The following is a 25788-nucleotide window of genomic DNA, read 5'->3' on the forward strand; positions in this document are numbered from 1 at the left end:
GGGTTTGCCAGCCAGACTTCACCCCCATAGTTCTGTTCCAAACCCTTGAATCAGCCAGGAGGAAGCAATCTACACAGGTGTTAAGATTACAGGCTCCTCAGCCTGATGAGGAGAAGGGATACAATCTCTTCAGAGTCTTGTTTCTATATGTAGCTGACCTTTCAAGCCCAATAAGGAAGTATGCAGATGCCATTGACACAGCAACCACACATTATCTTATGTTCTTTCCAAATTCAAACATTTCCAGCTTTAGGACCAAGAAGAGAAAAATCTAAGAGCAGAGATGAAAGTAAGCTATTGATGGAAGCAGTTGCCATGGCACTGTACTCTCCTTGGAGCTGCCAGCTGCCACTTAATTTCCCATTTTTCCTGCAAATGAAGGAGTGCACGAAGCTAAGGACCTGCCGCCCACTCTGAGGGAGAAAATAAACTATGCATTTAATTAGAAAGTTAACTAATGATGGGCATGTGTACAGGCTATGCAACCAAGGTACTTCTCACTTAGCAAATCACTAGATTATCTTGCTAAAAATGCAGACTTGTTTAAAGTCTATGCAATCACTCAGTAGAGCAGGGTTTGTACAGGTCTTGTGCCTATCTAAATTTCAGGGGCAGTAACTAACACACCAGCAATCAGCAGCAGCCTAGATGTGCTGCCTGCCTGGCTCTGCCCCCCCTTTTTGTTTTTGGTAAAAATTTGTTTATTATTTATACAGTATTCTGCCTGCACACCAGAAGAGGGCAACAGATCTCATTACAGAGCCACCATGTGGTTGCTGGGAATTGAAGTCAGGTCCTCTGGAAGAGCAGCCAGTGCTCTTAACCTCTGAGCCATCTCTCCAGCCCTGGCCACAGTACATTCTTAAGTGAAAACAGCAGGAAAGTGGACTCTAGGAAGGATGCCTGTGTCAGTTCTACTTGGCTCCCAGGCATCCATCCTAGAGTGCCAGTCAAGCTCTGGCTGCTCCCAGCACTGTCATCCAGTTCTTGTCTGGGCAGGACTGTGTGCTGGCTGCTTGCCTCTTGCAGACAGAACTGCAGCACACAGACTGCAGAGCTGCCAACCCCAGTGCTGACCAGGTTACACAAAGAGGACAAGGCAAAAGCATGCTGTTCCTTTTATGACATTCCCCCTTCCCAAGACAGGGTTTCTCTGTGTAGCTTTGTAGACCTGGCTGGTCTTGAACTCACTGAGGTCTACTTGTCTCTGCCTTCCAAGTGCTGGGTTTAAAGGTGTGTGTTGCCACCACCACCTGGCAAATCAATCTTGTTCCTGTATTCTTTTAACTGTTCCTTGAGGTGGGATAGTGCCACCCTAACAGCATAGCTTCCTTCATTAAATATTTTGGTATTGCATTGGCTTCACCATTGAAATGAGTTTTGACAAGGCAGCTGCTCTGACATATAAGGTTTTAAAAAGTTAAAAGCCAAACAAAAAAAGATCATGTGTCCGTGTGAGTGTAAGTGGGTCCCAAGAATCAATCTCAGGATCAGTGGCAGGTGCCTTTATGTCTGCACCTGCTTCAATGGTCCACAGAGTTTTATTCTCAGCCCAGCAGTGGCCAGTACAATGTCTAATGAGGTGGGAACAGGGTGCTGTCCACTCCTGGAGGTTATGGCATTGTGGTTTAAGTATGTGGGCACTTGAGCCCTGCTTTGGCAAATGCACTGCCTTTAGTCCCTTACCTCTCAAGTGCCTTTTTCCTGTGCTTCTTTCTGTCTTCTCCATGCAGTGGTCTGGTCTTCTCATCCTTTTAAGCCAGTGTGTATGAACTCACCGAATAGGCTCTGGACTTTGGCAATAAGCCGATGCTTGGTAACCACACAATCCAGCTCTGAAATAACTTCATGTTTTGAAAAGTTTATCACTTTGTGTTGGGCCTCTGTGGCTAGCTCAGTTCCCTGTGTGCATGGTGAACAGTTGTCCGCGGCTTCACTGACTGACTCCTTGGTTACTTGGAGATAGGATGGCGGTAAATCTCCAGATTCCAACTAATGAAAGGGCACTGGTGAGAAAGGCACTCAAAACTCAAGAACATGGCGCTTCGGACTTCACATGGACAACAGATGGCCCAAAGTAGTTTTTAAAACTGGAATATTTTGGGGTACTGGACCTTGTGTGCGTGTGCAAGTGATACATATCACTAAACTACATCTGCAGCCTGAGTCAGCCTGGAAATCCTGGTAGGTTTCCACTTATCCACTATGGGTTTTTCACTTTGGTCTTGTCTCAGTGACCCCCAAGTCTGTGTAGTCAATTCTAAGAAAATCCACATTTTCTGCTCTAGAAGGCCTTTGAGGATCTCACAATCATGGCTGGGGACACTTTGTGCTGAAAAGGGAGAGGCCTTCAGGGAGAAGATATAAGAACATTCTGAGTGATTAGGTGGCCGAGTCTCCAAACTGATGCAAGTGTAGGCCTAGGCTCCCTGCACGTGGTCAGCTAGTGTGTATTCCTGCATTGCCAGTCTGAAGCAACTCAAGCCTCAACAGCCCTGACCCCATCTCCCAGGCTGCACAATCCACTCCACTTGTTGCTTCTTTATGTAGATAACCTCACCTGGCTGTAGGAAGCAGCTTTCACCCACCAGTCACACATCTAAACTGGCTCCCCTGCTCCTGCTAAGAAACTGGAGGGCAGCCCAACACTTAACCACCTGGCTTACTGCCTGGGTTTTGAGATAGGCCTGGCTGTCCCAGGCCTTGCTCTGTAGACCAGGTCTAACTGACCCACCTGCTTCTGCCTCCTAAGCACTGGAATTAAAGGTGTGAGCCAACACAGCCAGCCAATGGTTTACTACCTATTTATAGACAGTCTTGCTATTCAGCCCATGCAGGTCTTGAATTCTAGCATTTCTTTTCCAAGTTATTGTCCCTTGTACATCACTGAACCCAAACCCAGCACTACAGGCCTAGCCATGCCATGCCCCTCATTTGAGGGGACAAGCTCATGTGTGGAAGGCAAGAACAGCCCTTAGGACAGGGGGCACACTGTGACGGAGTCCTAGCTCTTATTTATGCTGCAGGATCTGGAGTTCATCTTTAGCACTGTAAACATCAAAATGCAAGGTCCCCCCTTTCTATTCTCCCATAAACTGTCAACTTTGTGAAGAGGAAGCTAGAAAACTGAGAATGAAGGCAAAGAAGAAAACAAAGGAATTTCCCAATACCACATACCCTACATTTCAAAGACCCTACCCTCCCACAACTACTTCATGAATGTATACAGGTCTATGGTGAAATGGAGTGACAGGTACCAGGGGGCCATGCTGATGGTCTCAGAACGCAAGACAGCAGTTCTTTTACATCCTTGTCACAATCTTTGCTTTTAAAGTGTATACTTAAGAATCCCCAAAGGAATATTCCCAAATCTACTACAGGCAAGTTTGTTGTCTTTCTTTTTGGAGACAAGTTTTCTTGCATTTTATATCATCAAATGTTCTCTTCCTTCTCTGCAAAGAGATGCAACTCTGGTGAAACCTGAAGATACCGATGGTCCTTGAGGCAGCCACTTGCTGGCTTTGCAGGTCCACAGCAGGAATCCAGTGTTTGCTGGATTCATTTGAAATTAGTAAACCAGGGGAAAGATACCCAGACAAGTTTCTTTTACTGGGAGTTGTATCCCTGCTCTGGGGAAGACCTGGCTCTACCTCTAGAGTGCTGGGATTAAATGTGTGTGCTGCTATGCCCAGCTTCTATTGTGTGGTTTGCTCTTTACTCTCTCCCCCCTAGCTATAAGGGAAACACATCCAAAGCAATGGTCTCCACACTCTTCAAATAGTGCTACCCATTTTTCTGCTCTTCTGTGGAGAGATACTCATTAAAGCATCTAGACACAGGGGGATCCTGCTTCCTGCTCTATAATGAGTGCCCACAGCCCACTTTACCTGTACCATAGATCTTTGCCCCTAGCCCTCTGGCTGGTTTTCTCAATGAGTCACTATTCCACTCTGTCCTCTTGGTATTCTGCTTTGTCTAACCCAGGATTAGAGGACAATGTTCCCTAGAGGAGAGTCCTTTAATTTCCATCTTCCTCACCATTAGAGTGATCTTTACTTCACTAAAAAAAAAAAGGCATACTATAAGGCACAAGCTTGCTGTCTCCTCCTGTCTTTATCTATTCTTGATGGCAGAGTCAAAGAAGCTAGTATCTGCTGTCCTTTGTTCCACTGTATCCTCTCTTCCCCGTTGTCTCTTTGCTCTTAGACTCAGAGATGTACAAAATATGTCCTCCAGAAAGCCCATCACAGTCTGAGGCTCTACCCTGCTCACCTCAGTGCTAGACCTCTCCCTCTGCCTCCTGTGACATCTCTCCCCCAGCCCAGTGACATTTAGCCCTGATTAAGTATGGCATTCAAGATGTTGTCCTATCACTGCTGTTTAACCAGCAGGCTTCAGCACTGAACAAGGAAGAGAGTCATTTCTATTGTTTTCTCCTGGAGTAGATTTGAACGTGATTTGCCCAATGGTTCAGACACCCACCTGAACCATTTAGTTTAAGAGTTTTCAAAACAGGTTTTCTTCTCAGATGCACGGAAGCAGGGTTTAGTAACCAGGGATTTACTGACACCTTGCAACAACATAATGTCATAAAAAAACATTTGGGGAGACTTGGAATTCACTCAGTATTTGCTGTGGTGCACATGCCACATGATACTGGTTCTCTTTCATAGCTGGCAGTCTGCTGTAGACTGAGCAGAGAGCCAGCTGCAGCTAACAGAGAGGAAGGTACTCAACTTGGCTATAGTGACTCAAAGCACCACCACAAATACTGAAAAACAAGTGTTCAAGACCTGTTAATAGTTATGAGTTCCTGGTGTGAAAAAGAGACTACATCTGAGGCCTGTACTGGGTCCACTGAAGGCCAGGGGATGGAGGAGGGTGCAGGGGATACCCAGTCACCCAGAGCACAAATTTGTGACCCTACTCCTAACAACTGCCAGCAGAGTTAAAGTCGGTAGGCACTTTATGTGGAACATCCACACGGAATTCAACAGGACTGATATCTGGTAATACAGTGACACAATTTAATGATTCTAAGAACTTTTTTGTAATTCTTTTTTACAAGTCAGGTGTCATAAACATTCAAATTATCTCTCTTAAAAAGCACGTGTCGTGTACATCATCAAAAGAATTAGGATGAAATATAAACCTCTCTTACAATTTTTGTACACATTAACCAAATCATATAAACCACAGATAAATGTTCAAGTTTAACAATATAATGAAAAAACATTTAGATTCTGAATAAAATCTTCCTTCAACATTTATTTTTTAAACTTACCATTATTCTAAATAATCTATGCAGTTTGGGATACCAAAAAGGTATCAACAGTACAAAGCAGATACAAAGCAATGTAAGAACCCCCTGGAGTGTTCTGCAGGGATAAATGGCGCGCGTGCGCGCGCACACACACACACAAAGGGCACACAGGTAGACCTGGTGCAACCCAGTCTGAGAAGTCACACTACTTATCCCACTCTTCCACGTGTCTCATTTGGGTCAGGGACCATATTTCAAACACCAGCACAATTTTAAAGCACAAATGCTTTAAAAATGTTTAAGCAAAAGAATTGCTCAGATTTTCAAAACCATTACATTTACAAAAATATTTCCCTTAAACTTGGGATTGTTCCAAAACACTGATTTACAAATATAAAAGAATTATCAAGGACTCCAAGCATATGCATATATGTGTATTAACATACCGCTACCATACTACACGAGTCACCAAAATTCAAATGCAACTATTAATATTAATGTAAGTGTTATCATAAGCAGATGAAAGTCTCTAAGTGGTCTGAACACTTTGTGGCATGCAGCGTGGGTAGTGGAGCTCTGTGATTCCTCAGACACAGGTAATGGTCACTTCCACCCCACTGCACTGCCCCACTCACAGGAGCAGGAATGACGTGAGCACACATGCACTGCACTGTTCTTTACTGAGAGGCCTCAGTGTGGGTCAGCGTTAGCTCAACCCTGGGCACAACTCTCACCAGTCTCACTTGAATTGTTGGGCAGGCGTCTCTTCACACAAAATAAAAGAGCAGGATGTTCTCACCAATGTCCTGCTCATATTCTAAGATGTGGAAAAACCCACCACCTGACAGCTTGCCTATGTATGTACATAACGGAGGTACTCAATGTCACCAGTGTGTCTTTAGAAATGTGAGAAGAACCAAAGCAATATAATGGGTCTGTGACTCTCTGGTGTCATTTGCCATGCACATAGTGAAAGCTGCACTAATTGTGGTATAGTGACTCTAGGATGCAGAGAGTGATTCCAAAACCAATCTCACCTCACAGTACCAGAAAGGGGAAGCACAGAGAGTTCAGTCCCCTAGATGATGAGGCTATGGTTTCCTTATTTAGAAGATTGCAAATTAATCTCATAATATAACATGAATACCTCCTTTAGAAATACAAAGAAGAAACAAGTAGGAAAAGTGTCAATACTTAAAAAAAAAAAAAAAAGAAAACTATTAGTGTATCAATAAAAGAGGGTTCTTTATCTTTTAGTGGGCTTCATGTGTGGAAGTGAAAAGCAGGTACTTAGAGCAAGAATCATGATCTAGTTTCTGAGGAGTCAGCCCCCCCCCCCCTCTGGTTTTTCAACACAGGGTTTCCCTGTATTGCTTTGGAGGCTGTCCTGGAACTAGCTCTGTAGACCAGGCTGGCTCTGAACTCACAGAGATCTGCCTGCCTCTGCCTCCTGAGTGCTGGGATTAAAGGTGTGTGCCACCAAAGCCCAGTTGGAGTCAGCCATCCTTCAGCCAGGTGAGGGGACTGTCACTTTGAGCCTGGTAGCAGATACCATTGGGTACTACTGAACAGCCCTTCCCACAATTCTAGGATAGACAGGAAGGCCCTTTTTCAGAGGGAACCAGAGCTTCTAACTTGACATGTTTGGGCGTTGTCAATAACATCTGACTACTTAATACCAATAATATGGAGAGGGCTATGTCAGAATCATTTGCTGCTCAGAGAGGGAGGGGAGGACCTTTCCTTTTCTTTTGAGGAGGCTAGTCCCAGCTGGCTTCCAATTCAGAGCTCCATCTGCCTCTGTCTTCTGAGTGCTCGGATTAAATGTATACGACAACAGGCCTGGCTAAAAGGGATCTTTCTAAGCCACCTTACATGAACAGGTGTGTGGGGCAGTACAGGGTGTGGGTGGGGAGGAGTGGAGTGAGGTGAACATTTTTGCCTGAAGCACAAATTATAAATTGATTGTGACTGTCCACTTATGACACACCGATCCAGAGAAATCAACACTGAATCATATCATCGGTGTAAAGATAAAGATGTACATTTATTTCCATGAGTTACAAGTGCATTCTGTTCATTCTAGCAGGCAGTCTTTACAGAACCCATTCTCCATTACTGTCAAAAATTAAGAAAGAAAGAAAGAAAGAAAAAAAAAAAAAAAAAAAAAAAAAAAAAAGACAGCCAAGAAATGAAAACCTAACACTAAAATTATCTTTCCTAAATCATCTTCTGGATAGCAGTCTTTGTGGAATACAACTCAGAGGTCACAATAAATTTTGCTTAATCATAGGATGTGATACTTGGACAGTGATCTCTGCACAGAAAGCTTTAACAGTCATGCAAGGGCACAGAAAGTACTGAACAAGGCAAACTTCTCATCAGAGAGCAGTGAGGGAGTCAGGAGGCACTGTACTGGGATAACACTATCAACTCCACAGCACACGGCGCAGGAACAAAATAGATCAGGAAATAGGAGAGAGCTCGAACAGTTACTGCTAGTCTTTTATGACATTAATTCAGCAGTACCAGAAACACCTCAATACTTGGCAACAGAGCAGAGCTTCATGATGAGAACTCATGAAGGCTTTATTACAAGTCATTACATCGCTGAAAAGTGAGCTTGAGATGCTGGCATGCTTTGGAGAAGAACTGTACACTTTCTCATTTAAAGACGCAGTGTTCCTCTTAGCTAAACCCCAAGGCAGTGAATGCGGTTACAAAATCAGCCTTGTGTGTAAAACAGCTCAAGGCATATATGGAGCTTCACCGTCAACATCTAGGTCAGCTTGCTCTCTACTTCACCAGAAACTTCTACAGCTCAGTGCTTGTGCATCTTGCAGCAAATGACAAGCAGAAGAACTGTTACTTTTAAGTCTCTGGCTAAGGACAGCATGGAACATTTTGGCAAGTGCTATACCTCCATTACAACAGAATTACACTGCTGGTAAAATGCTTCCTAGAATAGTAATCCAATACCTTAAATATGGGACTAACATGAGACATAGAAAAATGCCCCCAAAGGACTCCTGTGACAGAAGTGCCTGCCCCTAAAGCCTGCAATACCATCCAGGGATGTCTACAAGCTCCTGTTCTGGGTAGACAGTTACTAGTCAAACAGATGAAGTGCAAATTTGGAGCTGTCACTGACTTAAAGTGCCTTATGTAATAGCATTCCTCACTGTATAAAGTGAGATGCCAGCGACTGGGGCCAGTTTGGAAAGATTCCCGCTCTGGTGAGGCTGCATGGTTCAGCAGGATGACATGTAGAAAGGAATCAGGGGGGGGGAGGAACCACTGCATCTTTCAAACCAGAAAGCAGTTAGTGACTAAAGAAGAGTAGGCAGTGAGTGCACCGAAGTGCACACTGCTGCAGGGCACTGGTGTCAGAAGACATCTCTGGATGAAGGGATTCTGTGAAAGTATAAAAGCCACTACTACCAGAAGCTGCCCCTCCAAGCAGCTCCAAGGAGTCAGAGTGGGTAAGCTGAGACGGGCTGGAGATAGGACCAGGGGTCAAGAACTGGGAGGAACACCGACATCTGAGCGCGTCCAGTCCTCTGAGCCCTCGTCCTGTAAAAAAAAGACAAACTCAGGAGTAAGGATTGAGCCATGTCACAATAAAGGAAATAGCACAACATGGCAAAGTAAAGGTATAATGGGAATAAAGAACTGTAAAAAGGTCACTGTACTCTCACACATACATGACATGTGTGACATGCAGGGTCCTGGATGCTAGGGCTCTGCCCTCACTTCTTTTTTAAGAGCTAAGTGGGCATGGTGTGATGGATTGAATGAAAATGCCCCTCCATATGGCAGTGGCATTACTGGAGATGTGGCCTTGTTGGAGGAAATGTGTCACTGGTGGTGGCCTTTGAGGTTTCAGAAGCTCAAGGCAGGCCCAGTGCCTCACTGTCTCTTCCTTTAATCCCAGAACTAGGGAGGCAGAAGTACATGGGTCTCTGAGTTTGATGCCAGCCTTGTCTACAGAGTGATTTCCAGGACAGCCAGGGCTACACAGAGAAACCCTGTTCCAGCCCCCCCCCCAAAAAAAAATAAATTCAGGGTGGTAAGGATGAGTGTCATAGGCCAAGTACATACAAAGTCATAGGCTGACCTGTTAACAAGACCTAAACTCCTTCTATCTTCCAGTAAACCAAAGGGAACTGAGGCTAATGCTCTTAGTAATCCATCTGCCTGAGAAAACTCAGAAATAGGCAGAAGATGAAGAATGGCTTACTTCCACATTCACAGTAGGGGACTCAGGAGATGGGTCGGGATGAAAATGAGGTACTGATGACCACATCCCTTCAGATCACCACTGGAAATGTTCATATGCAAGATGCAATCAAACACCCTGACCTTTCAGGACTGCTTAGGCCACTACATGGACATCATAAAGTTAGCCTCAGACAGCAAGTGTTTTTTTTTTTTTTTTGAGGGTGTGTCCCCCTACCTCCCCAGCCCCAATGTCCCGGTGTCTCTTAGCACTCCCTGTCCTCAGTTTGGAGCTTGTCTGAGTTTCATAGGCTGGGCTCAGGAACAAGTTGTTAGATCTATGCCAAAGACTGAGGAGTAGAAAACACTCAGCGCTATCTTCTGGATTAATTCTTATTATTGTTATTTTATGTGTATGGATGGCTGTTATGTATGTGTGCATAGTGCCCATGGTGCCTGGAAGAGGGTAGGGAGAACCCTGGAATTGGAGTTGTGGCCACATGAGTGCTGCAACTTTGGAAGAGCAGCCAGTTGAGCCATTCCTCCAGCCATTATTTTTACTTTAAAGAAATAAATTAATTAAAAGTCAATTTCTCCTTGAAATGTATGAAATGAATGAGATGGGTTAATAGGTAGATGGAGGAAGATACGGACTGATGAAAGGAGAAAATGAGTGCAGCCAAAAGTTAAAATTCTTTAGAGTAAGCTGAAAATTGTCATTAAAAGATGACTGGGAGAATGCCAAGCTCTAGGAATATATGGGATGACTGTGGATCTCCAGCACCAAACTGCTATAACATTATTGGCTTCCTGTCAACACCACCTTAGCACCATCTTGGTTGTTGGTCTGTCTGCAGTGTCCATGGCTGTGACTGTTTGCCAAAGGCTATCATCAGCCCATCCACACTGCTTTTGTAAAATCTTTTCTCCAGCAACTACTTCAGACCTATCCAGAATGCTTTATCTCATTGTTTATTTACATTCAAACACAAATTCTATTTTTTCCTTTACCTAAGTTCTTGTACCTAAGTTCATGAAGCTCAACCCAGGGATATACAGATCCTTCTGAGGGGTCAGTCAAGACTTTGAGCATCCCTGAGAAAGCTTTTCTCGGCTTCTCTTTGCCCACACTCCATGTGTGAACCAACACTAGCTTCCCGCAGTGTTATCTGCAGACCAGGTTCATCAGCACATTCTCTAGCACAAGCACTTGGACTATTCCTTTTGGATCTGTCCAATCAGGGGAGATATATGGAAAACTCTACCAATGTGGATTACTGTGGCTATGTCATATACAAGAGGGAATCAGGTGCTGATGTTTTGTGAATCCGCCTAAGAACAAAAAGGACACTAAACTGCAAGATGAACAGAGTGGCCAAGAAGTCAACATTCATCCCTTTGAGTACAGACAGGAGGGACATGTAATCCCCAATACAAGCTGGTGCTCTGGTGGTGGTGTGATGGGGTGGGTGGGAAAGAACGTGACTCCCTAAAGAGTAAGTAAACTTTCAAAAATCCTTACTTCTAATTTAAAGTAGACTATTTTGAGTTACAAGAAGCTAGAGGGACGGCTACCCTGAATACACACTGCTTACCATGAGGCCCTTCCTCTCTAAAAAGCAGTGGGACCCTGCATTCATGCTTCCTAGCCAGCTCAAGAATTGCTATGTACCACACATCCTACTCTTCAGCCCCCAACCAAATCCTTCAAAATATGAAGCCACAACATGAAATCTATTTCCTTTTGAGACTGTTTTGAACTCTTTTTCTCTCTTCCCACACTGTGCCTCTTCTGTCCTTCCTTTCCTGGCTGTCTCCTGTGCAGTCTCCACACCCCCGACTCACAGTCTTCCTAGCTTACTTAATTCCTAGGTGCAATTCTCCTATCAGTGTTTATCCTGAATGGCTTCCATATCTGTGCTTCAGTTACACTGTTTAGTGAATAAAATTCTATCTTTTCAAATCTTTATTTTTAAAATGTTTTTATTAGTATATATTAATTATACATAGTAATGGGTTTCACTGACATTTTTATACATGTATGATGCATTTTGAGCATATCCACCAGTTATCCTCTTATCCCCTTTCCCTCTCCCATTAATTTCCCATTCTCAAGTCTTAGGAGTGTAGCTCAGTGGTACAGCACTTGCTTAGCATGCATAAGGCCTTGGATTCAATCCCTAACACCAAACCAACCAGCAACCAGGCAGGCAGCCAGCCAACCAACCACACAGTCCCAAGGCCACAAAAGTTACACATTAGAATTTCTGAACATTTAAAATGTCATATAAAATAAAATAAGGTTTTTGGGAGTAAATGCCTGAAAGCTGTTACCTCCCACAAGTTATTTTCTCATATATGACCCTCACCCCCCAATACACATCACTGTCACAGTGTCTAAGAGCTGCCACTTTATTTCATGCCCTCATAATCTGTGAAAGATGAAGTCTAATTTCTTCATTTCACACCAGGAAGCAATCAGAACAAAAGCTCTACCAATCAAAGGGGGACACATTGAATTCCTTTTTCCTTCTAAAGATGTTTTTAACTTGTACCATCTCTCCCTTGCTAGGGGGTTAACTGTATAGTTAAAGTTCTAGATACCTGACCAATTTAAGATCTGTATCCTGGCTGGAATCTAGCAGTCTCTTCAAAAATGAGTTCTTTGAGCTTCTCCTTAGGTAAGTCATCCAATTCCATGTCAAACTTGAATGGTGCTTCGGCAATGGGCTTTAAGACAAAACAGAATTATTTACTAGTCACCAATTGTCACAGTCAAGGCAGTGATTTACTGGTTTATAACATAATTCTGTCTTATATTCTAAATTACACAGTAGGACCACAAATGCCTCACAAAACTAAAAGCCCCAGGGCTTGGGGCCAGCTAAGTGGCGGCATGTGTGAAGCTTTACACAGTACAGCAACAGAAACGGGGGGGGGGGGGGTAATAACTATGTGACTTTGACAATTTCTTCAACTTAATCACATCCCCTGGAATGATTTCCAAATGTTTTAAGACACCAAATATCTTAGTAACAGAAATAGAGGCAGTTGTATGATTATATAATCAAAACCATAAAACTAGTCAGAGGACTGCTAAATACGAGGTCAGCCAGGGAACTCAGTGAGAATATGTCAGAGTAAAAACAGGGTTGGGGATGTAGAGCACCTGAGACCTGGGTTCAACACCTACCTAGTAGCACAAAAAACAAAACAAACCAAAAACAGAACAAAAAAAACACATTAAACTAAGATAAATACATATGAATTATATAAATTACCATGTTGATATTTGTTATCTGAGAAAACACTATACAGCTATTAAAAATGAAGCTGCATGGAGAAATTCCCATGTCTGCATATAGGTCATTGCGTCCTACTTTACCTAATAAATTAGATATAAGGTTGCTGGAGAGATGGTTCAGAGGTTAAGAGTACTAGCTTCTCTTCCAGAGGACTGAGGTTTAATTTCAAGCACCCACAAGGCAGCTCACACCTGTCTATAGCTCTGGTTCAGGGGATCCACACCCTCACACAGGCATACATGTAAGCAAAAATATTTTTGAAAATTAGACAGAAAAATATAAAACCGGGAGGAAATGTTCTCTTCACCCTAACATGAAGACTTTTTGACATATTTTCACTTTGTGTATAGTATAATACATAGCCTGGTTTGTTTTACATGTATCCTTTCTTGCCCTAGCCTCTCAATTACTTTGATTATAGGTGCTATCTGTGTCAGCCAGGAACTCATGTATCTCAAGTTGGCCTCACATTTTCTATGAAGCCTTGTATTTCTTATCTTACCATCTCCAGAGTGGCTCCAGAGCACTGGGATCATATAGCATGTATGATCACCATGCTCTTTTATGCACAGCTGGGGAAAGACATCGGAACCGCATGCATGACAGGTGAGAAAAAGATCACGTGAACAATATCTTGGAAAAAAAATTCCCTGGAGCTTGGAAAAGACTCATGGCCAGTGGAAAGCATTCAATGGCTGAGATGAGGGACCTCGTGGATCTCATAACCCAATTCAGACCACCCATCCTTTCCCCAGTTGTGCACCCTTAATCCTTCGGAGGCAGAGGCAGGCAGATCTGTCTGAGTTTGAGGCTAGCCTGGTCTACAAAGTGAGTACATAGACAGCCAGGGCTACACAGAGAAATCCTGTCCCAAAAAAACAAAAATAAATAAAACATTTTCTGTGTATGTGTGTGGGATCATGTGTTCCAAAGTAGGAGCATGGAGGACTAAGGAAAACTGTAGAAGACATTCTCTCATCCCACCATGTGGGTCTTGGGAACTGAATAAGCTCTCAGTTTTGGCAAGTACCCACTGAACCATATTGCTGGCCCCATTTTTTTCCCCCTGAGACAGAGTTACTTTCTATAGCCCTGGCTGTTCCTGAACTCAGAACTCAGCCTGCTTGACTCCCAAGTGCTGGGACTGAAAGAGTGGTGCCACCACCACTCAGCTCATATTTTGATTTTAAATGTCTAAAACTAAAATATCACAGAACTAAAGTAGACAATGATACAAGCTGTCAATTAGTATATACCTAGGCTTTCACATCCTCATATACAGACTCAAACACTGTACTATATTTTGGTCATGTGAACAAGAGAACAACTGTCACTAGAGGACACTGAGTGTATAGGACCACATAAAGTATCCTATGCATGTCATGTACTGCCTCAGTTTGTTGAGGCTGACACCAGCCCCTTAGGAAACTAATACCCTGTGCAAGGGACTGAGGGGAGCCTGAGATCTCTTAATTCCCAATGATTTCTTTCTCATCAACTACACTGTAGGTGTTTTACAAATTACCTCAAGTGCTTAAAGGGTGGTCATAGATATGGAAAGGGACACCATCTTCATCTTGTGTGGAAATGTGAATAAGGATGGCCTCCACAGACTTATGCGTGGCTCACAGGGAGTGGTGGCACAATAAGGATGTGTCACTGTGGAGGTGGGCTTCTGAGCTACACCCACTGTGGAAAACAGTTCACTCCCTTGCTGCAAATCAGATGCAGACTCTTATCTCATTTTCTAGCACCATGTCTGTATGTCACTACGACGATAATGGGCTAAACCTCTGAAATTACAAGCAGCCACCCCAATGAAAAATTTTTATGAGAGTTGATGTGGTCATGGTGTTTCTTTCCCATAGTAAAGTGCTAAAGCATTTTGATTTCTACACTCTCTCATTTTTATCAGCTTTTAGCTATGATGTCTTTCTTTTGCATTTTAATGTGAACTCTCTACTTGCTTTTTCCTACTTTAAGAACACGCTTTATTTTCTATGTACAGAAGTACTCAAGTAGAGAAACCTAAAATTTTAATTCAATTTCCATCTTATTTTGTTATAATTCTTGGGGGAATAAAGCTTAAAATGGAGCCTGCAGAGGATCTAGAGATGCAAGGCACTGGGCCTGCTCTGGAGAAAACATGGCATGGTATGTGCAAGCCTGCTTTCAGGAGCTATCATATCCACTTTCAGCCTCATCAATTCTTAACACAGTGCTTTGTCATCTCTAGGGAAAGGCACATTGTTAAGAGTCACGAGGTCATGGTGTGAGCCACTGGGTGACTAATTCTACCTGTTGTCTCAACTGTCTACCTCTTCACTCTCGCCCCTCAGGACCAGTGCATAGTACATTGATCTTTCTATCATGGGCCACTGCAATTTCTAGTTGTAGGGCTCATCATGCTTGAATACTTGGTCCTTAGTTGGTGGAACTGTTTGGGAAGGATTAGGAGGTGTGATCTTTTTAGAGGAAAGGGCGTTGAGGTTCCAGAAAACTATGCCATTTTGAGGTACCTCCCTCTGCTTTGTCGTTGTGTCTCAAGATGTGAGCTTTCACCTACTGCTCCAGTGTCATGTTGTGTGCCTGTTTCCATGCCCCCGCTGTGATGGTCATGGACTCTAAACCTCTGGAACTATAACTGTTTATAAGTTGACTCCCTCTTTCAAAGCTCTAGAGTGGTGCAGCTGTTCTCTTTGTAGATAGATACACTGCTCTACCTGCTGTGTTGAGCAGTGCTCATCCTCAAGTAGGAGGTGGATATGCCATTATGTTCCTCAGGAAAATCATGACAAGAGTATGGCTAGAGCTTCTGCTGACTACTGAACATCTCTGATGCAGCAGCCAGGAGAGTGCATTCTTACCTCATCACTTGGGTCATAATACTGCTCCAGGTATGGGTGGGCCAGAGCCTGTTCAACTTCAATCCTTTTGTGAGGGTTAAATGTCAACATTTTATCCAGTAAGTCCAGAGCTACAAAGAGAAAGGATTTTGCCATGGTTAGAAGACCAAATGTTTTACATCTCCTATAGAGCTGACCTCAAGACAATGGGGCATCAAAATCTTTCTTTAAAAACTGTATGTGGCTGGGCGTTGGTGGCGCATGTCTTTAGTCCCAGCACTCAGGAGGCAGAGACAGGAGGATCTGAGTTTGAGGCCAGCCTGGTCTATAGAGCTAGTTCCAGGACAGCCTCCAAAGCAATACAGAGAAAAAGCAAAACAGAAACAACATGTATGTTTGAGTGTGTCCAAACACTCACAGTGTACACATGTATGCTGTACACTATGTTAGTGCACTGTCTACAGAAGTCAGAAAAGCAAACTGGATCTTCCCTGGGATTGGAGTTATAGATGGTTGTAAGCTGCCATGTGGGTCCAGGAGGTTGAGCTTGTGTTCTCTGGGAAGAGCAGCTGGTATTCTTAACGACTTAGGTATCCCTCTAGTAAAGTCTTACCGTAAATCTCTTGTGACTATGTGAACGTAACTGCTAACCACATGGCAATTACAGATGCCAAAGCTCAAAAAAGGGGAATGGATAGTCAAAGGAGATAGTAGGTTTCAAACCCAGGTTTGCTTACTAAATGTTGACATTTCCTCTATAACACACTTTGTAGGTATCAAAAGTATAGAGCTGGGGATGAATAAGGCCCAGTAAGTAAAGTGACTGCTCTATAACCACAGGAACTGAGGTCAGGTTTCCAGCATTCACATAAAAAAGCTCATGGGATTACTACTGCAAGAAGGCAAGAGTCAAAAAGATCCCAGAGGCTTGCTGGTCAGTCATTCTAGATGAACTGGTGAGCTCTAGGTACTGTGAAGTGGCAAGTGATTCAGGAAAATAGCCAACAAAGACCTCTGGTCTCCATAAGTATATAAACAAATACCCCCAAACAGTCATGTGTATAGACATCCATATACTACATCCACACATCCAAATAAGGTAGACCAGCAACTGAAGACACCCGACACACAGAAATACGTGCATATGTGCAAAGTCTTAGTTTCACTCCAAAGTCATTCCCTCACCCCGAAATACAAAAAATATTTTGATCAATCCACTGTTCACTCTCCCCAACACTTCTCTTTTCTACTCTATTAAAAAAACCTACTGACACACTTATAACCAACATTCGTGTGTGAGTGTGAGGCATGCATGTAGCATGGCCAACGTACCAGGGGACACACCCTTAACTACCCACTCTAGAATATTAACCAGACTGGTCTCATACAGGTCTTAAAAGTAGTAACTACAGGTGCCAATCATGTCCAAAAGCCCCTTTTTGCATTATATCTTAGTGATGTTTGTCTCAAGACCTTTTCTGAGGTTTGGGGGATGTCCCGTTTAGGGATAAACATTCTACAATCACTTATCTCTACACTCTGATTGTAGTTAGTTCTTAGCATTAATCTCCACATACTGCAAAGTTTCTCTGATGAGGGTTTGGGCTGAACTAACCTATAAGTATATGGACTGAGTATTTAGGAGAAAGTTACATACTCTACCAGTTTAGCAAGAGGAGAGTAGGTTCTCACCTAGGATCTATGGCCTCTCTAGCCACTGATTCTCAGCTAGACTTACAGTACACCAGACACTAGTTCCTTCCTATTGATAATCTTAAATCCAACCAAATAGCTGTTGGTTACTCCTTCCTCCAAGACATCTGTGCCACTACACTCCAATGGATTTACCCTGTACCGAAAGCTGTTTTTGTAGTTCACAGCGTGATAAGAAGACTGTTAGTGTCTTTCCTCTCCTGGTAACCTCCTTAACACCTTGTGCTATGAAAGTTCCCAGCATCCCCGTGGGGACACAACCATCTGTTACTCCAGTTCTACCACAGTGCCCACAGAAGCTAAGAAGGTGTCAGATCTGAACTGGAGTAACAATTCCATGTGGGTGCTGGGAATCAGTGCTCTTAATTGTAGAGTCATCTATATCCAGCCCTTCTTGGTAAATCCTTCTAATGGATTTACCCTGTATTGAAAGCTGTTTTTGTAGTTCACAGCTTGATAAGAAGACTGTTAGTGTCTTTCCTCTCCTGGTAACCTCCTTAACACCCTGTGCTATGAAAGCTGTCCAACTTGAAGGAAGGGTATGGTGCTTTTCATAGGCTCTGACATTTGAATACTTGATCCTCAGGTGGTGGTGCTATTGGGGTGGGGTAGGCACTTAGAAGGTGTGGCCTTGCTGGAGTAACTATGTCACTGGAGGCAGTCTTTTGAGAGTTTAAAGACTATTTCATGTTCACATTCTGTTTCCTGTGTGCAGTCTGAGTTGTGAGCCCTCAGCTTCCTGTTTCTGAGGTAGTGCCTGTTGCTACAATCCTCTACCACAATGGAGTTTTAACTCTCTGGAACTATAACTCAAATAAACCCTTTTTTCTCTAAATTGTAATATTGCAACTTCAATTTGAGATTCTGGACAGGACCAGAGCAAACAATCCAAGTCTAAAATCTGCCATAGTAACAGTGTTCCTCGTACCTTCTGACCTCAGAACCCATTTATAACCATTAAAACTTACTGAAGATAAGCTATTTTGAGAGCTGAATGATACACAAGAACAAAGTTCAAAGACAGCAAGACTATATCAAAACCACAACCAAGGACCCATTTTTTAAAAGCAGCTAATTCAGATCACAGCCCAAGTAAGTGCACGAGTATCTTCTTCAAGACAGCTGGTGCATTCCAAATGTAGCAGCAATGAATCTGGAGATTCTCTTGTCTCTAATCCAAATTTCATCATAGGAAAGCTGGGATTACAGCTTTCCTGTGCTACTGTGCTTGGTTTTACATGGTTGTAGGAATCTGCATTGAGGCCCTTTACTTTAATCAAGTACTTTAGTGAGAGATCTCACCAGATCTCAATTATTTTTTAATGAAAAAAAAAAAGATTTAATTTTATCATGTGTGTTTGCATATCAAGCGTGGGCTTGGTACCTGCCGAGATCAGAAAAGGGTGTGAGAGTTGGTGGAACTGGAGTAACAGATGGTTGTGTCCCCACGGGGATGCTGGGAACTGAACCCTCTGCAAGTGCTTTTACCTGGTGAGCCATCTCTCTATCCCTTCAATTACTTATATAGTCACCAACACTCCCCAAACTGGAAAACCAACTCATACTTTTCAAGTCTATATCTTGTTGCACATATGGGCCATTCTCCATTTTAAAAAATGTTTTTCAAAGACTATGGGTTAAGCAACATTCAAAGATGTCTTTGAGGCGACCAAATTCCAGAATAAAACAACTCTGTGACACTAACACCATGATAGTTTATGATTCACATATACAATGTCAGAATATAAAAATCTCCATAATATTTCATGTGAACTACACTGGATTTTTGTTTATTGTTTTTCTTTCTAATAGTAAGCACTATGATGTGCCCCCCCATTACAGCTAATATTGGAATGCTTTAAATCTATTCTGTTTAGATACATTCTCTACACCTGATCAGTTTAATGTCATGTTTTAAAACCTTAAACACTACTTAAAATTTTTGTTTACTTTGAGTGTGTGTAAGTTAATGTGCAAGGATGCCAAGGTACATGTGAAGATCAAAAGCACAAACGTACATGAGTTATTTCTTTCACGCTTCCTGCTATGTAGGTTCAGGGGATCAAACTCAGGTTGACAGAAAAGCCATCTTGTTAGCCTCAGTGTTTTAAACTTTATATGGCCAACTTTACTTTTTTTTCATATCTGCTTATTTTTTAAAATTATTATTCATTTATGTGTATGGCTGCATTGCCTGCAAATGTACCTGTGTACCAAGTGCATGCTCAGTGCCCACAGAAGCCAAGAAGGTGTCAGATCTGAACTGGAGTAACAATTCCATGTGGGTGCTGGGAATCAGTGCTCTTAATTGTAGAGTCATCTATATCCAGCCCTTCTTGGTTTGTGTTTAAAGCTTTGTTAGAGACTACATGTAGTACTAAGAAAAACATGGAATATCTGAATATTGTTCTCAACCCTGTGGATTTCAAAAAAAAAATCTGTTAAGATTGTTATTTTGTGTAGAGAGCTGTGAAGTGCCGCACCTTAAAGATGGCGCTGGCTTCCACCTTCCACCTTCCTGATGGTGAGCACTCTCTGTCGTAAACAAGTCCTTATTTGGCTAAGCCTGTTCAGCTTGCTTGCTTCTGTATAAGAGCAGCCTATCTGCAGGGTCCATGTGGCTCACTGGGGTTGGTCAGCACAAGGGGATTTAAGCCTGTGCGGGCATTTCCCCGGGGTCAGAAGAAGAAGCATGTTCAAGGATCCTGATTAAACTGCTAGAAGATCTCCCCTGAGTTGCGTTTTCCTTGCTGGTCGAGGTTGGGCGTGACAATTTTGTATGAAAGTTTTGCCTGCATGCATGTATACACACATGTGTGCCTGGTGTAGTCAGAGGTCAGAAGAAGCTAAACCTGAGTACTCCCCAAGAGCAGCCAGTGCTCTAACTGCTAGCCACCTCTCCAGACTCACAGCATTATTTAAAATTGCATTTGATCACTGACTGTTTTTTGAGAAAAGGTTTCTCTGTCCTTGTTGTCCTGGAACTTACTCTGTAGACCAGGCTGGCCTTGAATTCACAGAGATCTGCCTGCCCCTGCCTCTGAGTGCTGGGATTAGAGGTGCCACCACTGACCTGCATGATCATTGATTCTTTAGGAATTCATTTTCATGTATGAGCAAAACTTTAAAGCAAACTTATTCCAAAAGAAGATTGAACTACCTAGTACCATTTGTTTTAATTATTTCTACCCACTCAGTGAAGTCACCTTGGAGAATTCTAAACCAAGACTCTTCTGAAGAAAAAGTGGCAGCATTTTTACTCAAACTTTTAACAACCATGTAGAAAAACCTCTCCACTCACAGAGTTCCCACTGTTTCTACCTCCTGAGTGCTGGGATTAAGGCATGTACCACCACCACCTCACTAATTTCCTGGGTTTTAATGGCATCAATTCTTGTATGACTTTAAGTTAAGGAAAACAAGCTGAAAGATTCAAGTAATCTGATAAAAACAAAACAAAACAAAACAAAAAAAAAAAAAAAAAAAAAAAAAAACCCAAAAAGCACAGTTTTCTCATGTATGAGTCTCTCTTTGAAGAGAGCAGCTCTGAAAACAGGTTACCATGCTCAGAAGACAGATGCATAACCCATTCTAAATGTAATGTGTTAGGGCTAGTTTTAGCAAGTAATGGTATATCCAGCCAGGCCTAACCATCTAAGTTTGATACTGAATCCCTCGTGGTGGAAGAAGAGTACCAATTCTTGCATGTTATCTGACTTCCACATGTAAAAAATAAGAATGTTACAAAAAAAAAAAAAAAAAAAAAAAAAAAAAAAAAGTGTGTCATACGGGTTAAGTTCTAATTCTTAAGATTTAACAATTAAATAACAACATGATTCTACATATATGACTTTGTTATACTCACAGTGAAACACTAAAGCTATTTGGTAACTAGGCTGGGTAGCCTATGAATGTAACCCCAGAAATTGATTTGAGGGAAGAAGATTACTTAGAGTTCAAGGCCAGGCTGGGCTATACAGAAAGACCCTTTCATAAACATGATCCCCAACGTTATTTTGAGATTTTAATTATTATCTATGATAACATACTACACTATATCACAGATGAAAAGAGTTTCTCCTATAGTCAAAGTAAATTATAAACAAATATTTCTGAACCTCAACTTGTACTCATACATGTTGCTGGACTGGTAGTAGTGGTCTGGAAATTTTGAAGGCCCGATTCCAATCCCCAGAATTCACTAAAGGCCGGGAGGGTAAGCAAACCCCAGGTAAATGATACCTGAGGTTGTTCTCTTATCTTATAAGACCCTTCTCCCTGATGTCTAAAATACACAGTGGGGAGGGAGGGCATAGAATAGGAACAAAAAATTTAGAAAAACCTAAACTCCCAGCAGACAGCTACTATAAGTCATTAAAGATAAGTCACATTTAAAAGTCATTAAATTATGTACTAACAGGAAGAATACACACATTTCTATTAACGATTGACTAAGAAAATAACGTTCAAAGCTGAGGGTTGGTGGTGCATGCCTTTAGTCCCAGTACGCAGGAGGCAGAGACAGAGGCAGATGAGTTTGAAGCCAGCCTGGTCTACAGAGCTAGTCCCAGGATAGCCTCCAAAGCAATACAGAGAAAACTTGTCTCGAAAAGCCAAAAAAGAAAAGAATGTTGGAAAGAAATTTCACCTTTTAAAAATACTCCTACAATTTAAAAATGATTACAAGAATTTATAAGTTATAATTTTTTAAAAGTATAAATTTTTAGGTAAAATATATATGTACATTTTTTAGCCATGAACACATAATGACAAGCAGTGGTATTGTGCCAGCAAGCTACAAGCTATCTTCTCCTTGGCAGAGAGAGAGAGAGAGAGAAAGAGAGAGGGAGGGAGGGAGGGGGAGAGAGAGAGAGTTCTTTATAGTAGCAGTCTAACCTGATGAAATATATTTCCAGCCTAACGCATTTTAAATAATTACCCAATGGTTACAAGTTAATTTGCTGAGTTTTCAGGCTGGAACCTAATAATTTAGCCAATACAATAAGCAAACCTAAAGCTAAGCTAAAGGAAAAAAAAAATTATCAATAAAATAAGATTTACCTTTAGAGTCAGCATTTGGGAACAGCCTGTTCCATGGCACCTTATTTTTGTGCGGGAGAGAAAGCAAGTAGTTTCTAGCTTTTAAATTTATTATACAATTCAGATCTTCCTGTGATGGAGATCCAAGAATACCTATCAGACAAAATATTTACTGTTAATTGTCAAGGTAAGAACAAATTATTGTGTATTATCAACTACAGCACAGAAGGGACTCTGTACTTAATGTCATCTCATCACTGCCTTGCACTACAAATTTTTACAAAAATATCTTTAAAATTTTTAAATTTTTAAATGGGACCCCCCCCCCCCAATCTAAAGTGAGTCTGAACTTACCCAGGATGTGATTCAACTGGTCAAGGTAGTGCTTCCCGGGGAAGATAGGCCTGTTGGAGAGCATCTCTGCCAGGATGCAGCCCACAGACCAGATGTCAATGGACTTGGTATAACCCTGTGACAGGACAAGAGACAGTGACGGTGTGGTGCGTACAACACAATGAGGTCTTCTTATAGGACAGTCTGGGCATCTCTGTTGAGACTCCCCTTTCGAAATACATGGACACAAAATGAAAAACAGTAATTTGGCCTTCTGAAGAGTTGCTGCTGCAGGGTGGTGGCACACGCCTTTGATCCCAGCACTTGGGAGACAAGAGACAGGCAGATCTCAGTGAGTTACAAAGGGAGTTCCTGGACAGTCAGGACTACACAGAGAAAGCAAAGACAAAACCAACCAAATAAAGAAAAAAACAACCAGAGAAACAAACAACGTCCCCCCCAACCAAAACAGCAACAACAACAACAACAAAAAAGAAACAAAAAACAAACCAAAACCAAGCCCTAACTCCTTCCAAAGAAATGGGGGGTGGTGTGGAGTAGTAACACTCATTGTTTGTGTCATTTATAAACTTTTATGGACACTGCTATATTTAGTATTAACAATCAGTCAGGCCGAAAAACTTCCACCTCTAGCCATAGTGTTGGCTCCAACATTCTTATCTTCTCTATTGATTTCTGATATATAAATTTTCTTCATTGTAACAATAGCACAAGATGCCTCTATAAGGAAAACAAGCTGAATTTCATGGGAAATGTTAAGTATAGTAATAAATGGAAAGAGAAATAAAAACAAGAGGGAAAAAGGAGTCAACTAGTAAAACTGAAGAGTGAGCTGATTTGAGAAACTAGAGGAGCTAGTAGGTTCTGCAGTAATGATACAATAGGTAGAATTCTAAGTAATTCTTTCTAAAACTTTTATGATCTAAAATACCTGTTGCTCTGGGCCAAAGCTAAATAAAGGGAACAATGAAAACACAAAAACAAAAACCAAACAATAACACAAACATATGGTGAGCAATGGGGCCTCCAGGAGAAATGGATGTCCCAAGTCTGCAACAGGAAGTGTATACAGAAGACAGCCTGGAGCAGCCAATGACAGCGAACATCAGGAAAACTGTCCAAAGCTGCTGGGGAGGGAGAGGTCTACATCCCACACATAGTAGATTATAACAATAATAGAGAACACTAAAACACAAAAGGAATATGGTTATGTTATTGCAAATGGGAGTAAGAGAAACATTTGAGAATCCGATGAAAAGGAAATTTCAAACTATTTTCCCTTCAATTACTCTATCTGTAGTGTTCTAGAATGACCCGGAAATCACACATGAGCACCACCCACAATCAGCACAAACAGCCTTGCCTTCTGATATGCTCAAGTTAGCATAGTTTCTGTGTATGCACATTAAAGACATAAAAGTCAAGCCCTGAGACAGCACTACATTCCTCACAGATAGAGCAGGTCATATGCTGTTCAGTCCCATTTGGTAGCTCACACCACAGCCTGTAATTCCAGCTTCTGATGATGCAAAGCATAAACCCATACAGACACAGCAACAAAACCAAAATCCTAACAGGGGGAAGAGAGAGAAAAAAAAAAAAGAAAACCAATAACAACAACAAACCCAAAAGGAAGCTCAACGTCCTAAGCAGTCCTCAATTTTGCTAATGGCTTATAATTCTAACAAAGAATTCATGCTTCATTTGTCCAGTCATGTTTGTTATTTGTGACAAAAATCTTAATAGCCCAGGCTGGTCTTAAACTTGTAGCAATTCTCCTACCTTTACTCCTGAGCGCTGGAATTTTGTTTCCCTGCTTCATCTGGTACCCAATTCCTCCATTTCCTGATGTTTGAGAGGTCTCTCTATACAGCCTGGGCTGTCTTAGAACTTGCAGAATCATAGTGATCTGACTGCTCCTACCTCTTGAATGCCAGGATCAAAGGTATACACCATATATTACCACAATTCAGATTATTGGGGTTTTGTTTTATTTTTTGAGACAGAGTTTCTCTGTGTAGCCCTAGCTGCCCTAGAACTTGCTCTGGAGAACAGACTGACCTTTGGGATTAAAGGTCTGGCTCTTAAGACCCAGGTTTTGTTAGCAGAGTTTGGATGACCTCGATCCACTCTTCACAAAAATCTAGTGAAGAGGAGGAAGGATTTCATTTTGAAACATGTCTACCCTGTACTTTCAAGAGTCCACAGTGGTTTCTATTCTTTCCACACCCAGTGCTTTAGGACTACAGACAAAGGTGGACACAGACATTTATAGTCACCATGACTCAAGTTCAATTCTGAGAAAGATATACCAGAGACCAAGGTTTACAGCTACCATTTCTTTTTCTTACCTTGGAATTCAACATAATTTCTGGAGCTCTGTACCAACGTGTGGCTACGTACTCTGTCAAGAACCCTGTGTGATCATGATCCGGATCTGCAACACGGGCAAGGCCAAAGTCACAGATCTAAGGGGGAAAAATGTGAACACCTTTTTAGAGATATTAAGAAGCTAGTATCAATACAACATGAAAATAAAAAAGGCAATAGGATTGCAAGTGTATGCTACACTGGGCACCTTTCCAGTACAAGCTTATTATTGTGAAGTGATGACAGACCACATACTGGAGGTAAGGAAACAGGCACAATCTGACAACCATGTTTGGATTTTACCACCATCCGCTATTGAGTGCATAGCACTCGCACATTGGTGATTTGAGAAAAACTATCTTAGCAGGGCTGGAGAGAAGTGTTTCAACACTGAAAAAAAAAAAAAAAAAAAAAAAAAACAGACTTCTATCACAGAGGACCTGAGTGGTCACCAATATCCATATTGTGACTCACAACTACCTATAAATTCCAAGGGATCTGATATACTCTTCTGGCCTCCTTGGGCACTGACATACCATAGTGTACAGACATACAAACACATAAATAAAACTAAACCACAAAAAACAAAGCTGTTAGGGGTTTTAAAAAAAAAAAAAAAAAATCACCAAACCCAAGTAGATCCCTTTATCTCTCCATGCCATTGTGCCTCGAAGAATTG

The 25788-nt window shown here is 42.0% G+C and overlaps 1 protein-coding gene across 2 annotated transcripts in view; it reads right to left on the reverse strand.

Annotated features, from left to right (window-relative positions):
- Positions 1-7291: 7291 nt before the first annotated feature.
- Mapk1 (mitogen-activated protein kinase 1) overlaps positions 7292-25788 on the reverse strand; it is a 56093-nt gene continuing 37596 nt past the window's right edge. The window contains exons 4-9 of one of the 2 annotated variants that reach the window (XM_051191122.1): positions 25091-25207; positions 22740-22854; positions 22407-22538; positions 15654-15763; positions 12091-12211; positions 7292-8836 (exon numbers count right to left, since the gene is read on the reverse strand). In XM_051191122.1, the coding sequence (XP_051047079.1) occupies positions 12095-12211; positions 15654-15763; positions 22407-22538; positions 22740-22854; positions 25091-25207 (591 nt within the window). In that variant the 3' untranslated portion in view covers positions 7292-8836; positions 12091-12094. Of the gene's footprint in view, positions 8837-12085; positions 12212-15653; positions 15764-22406; positions 22539-22739; positions 22855-25090; positions 25208-25788 lie in introns of both variants that reach the window. The other variant, XM_051191121.1, reaches the window with a different exon arrangement.

This window comes from Phodopus roborovskii, unplaced genomic scaffold, assembly GCF_943737965.1.
Source record: "Phodopus roborovskii unplaced genomic scaffold, PHOROB, whole genome shotgun sequence".
In the NCBI taxonomy this organism is placed as follows: domain Eukaryota; kingdom Metazoa; phylum Chordata; class Mammalia; order Rodentia; family Cricetidae; genus Phodopus; species Phodopus roborovskii.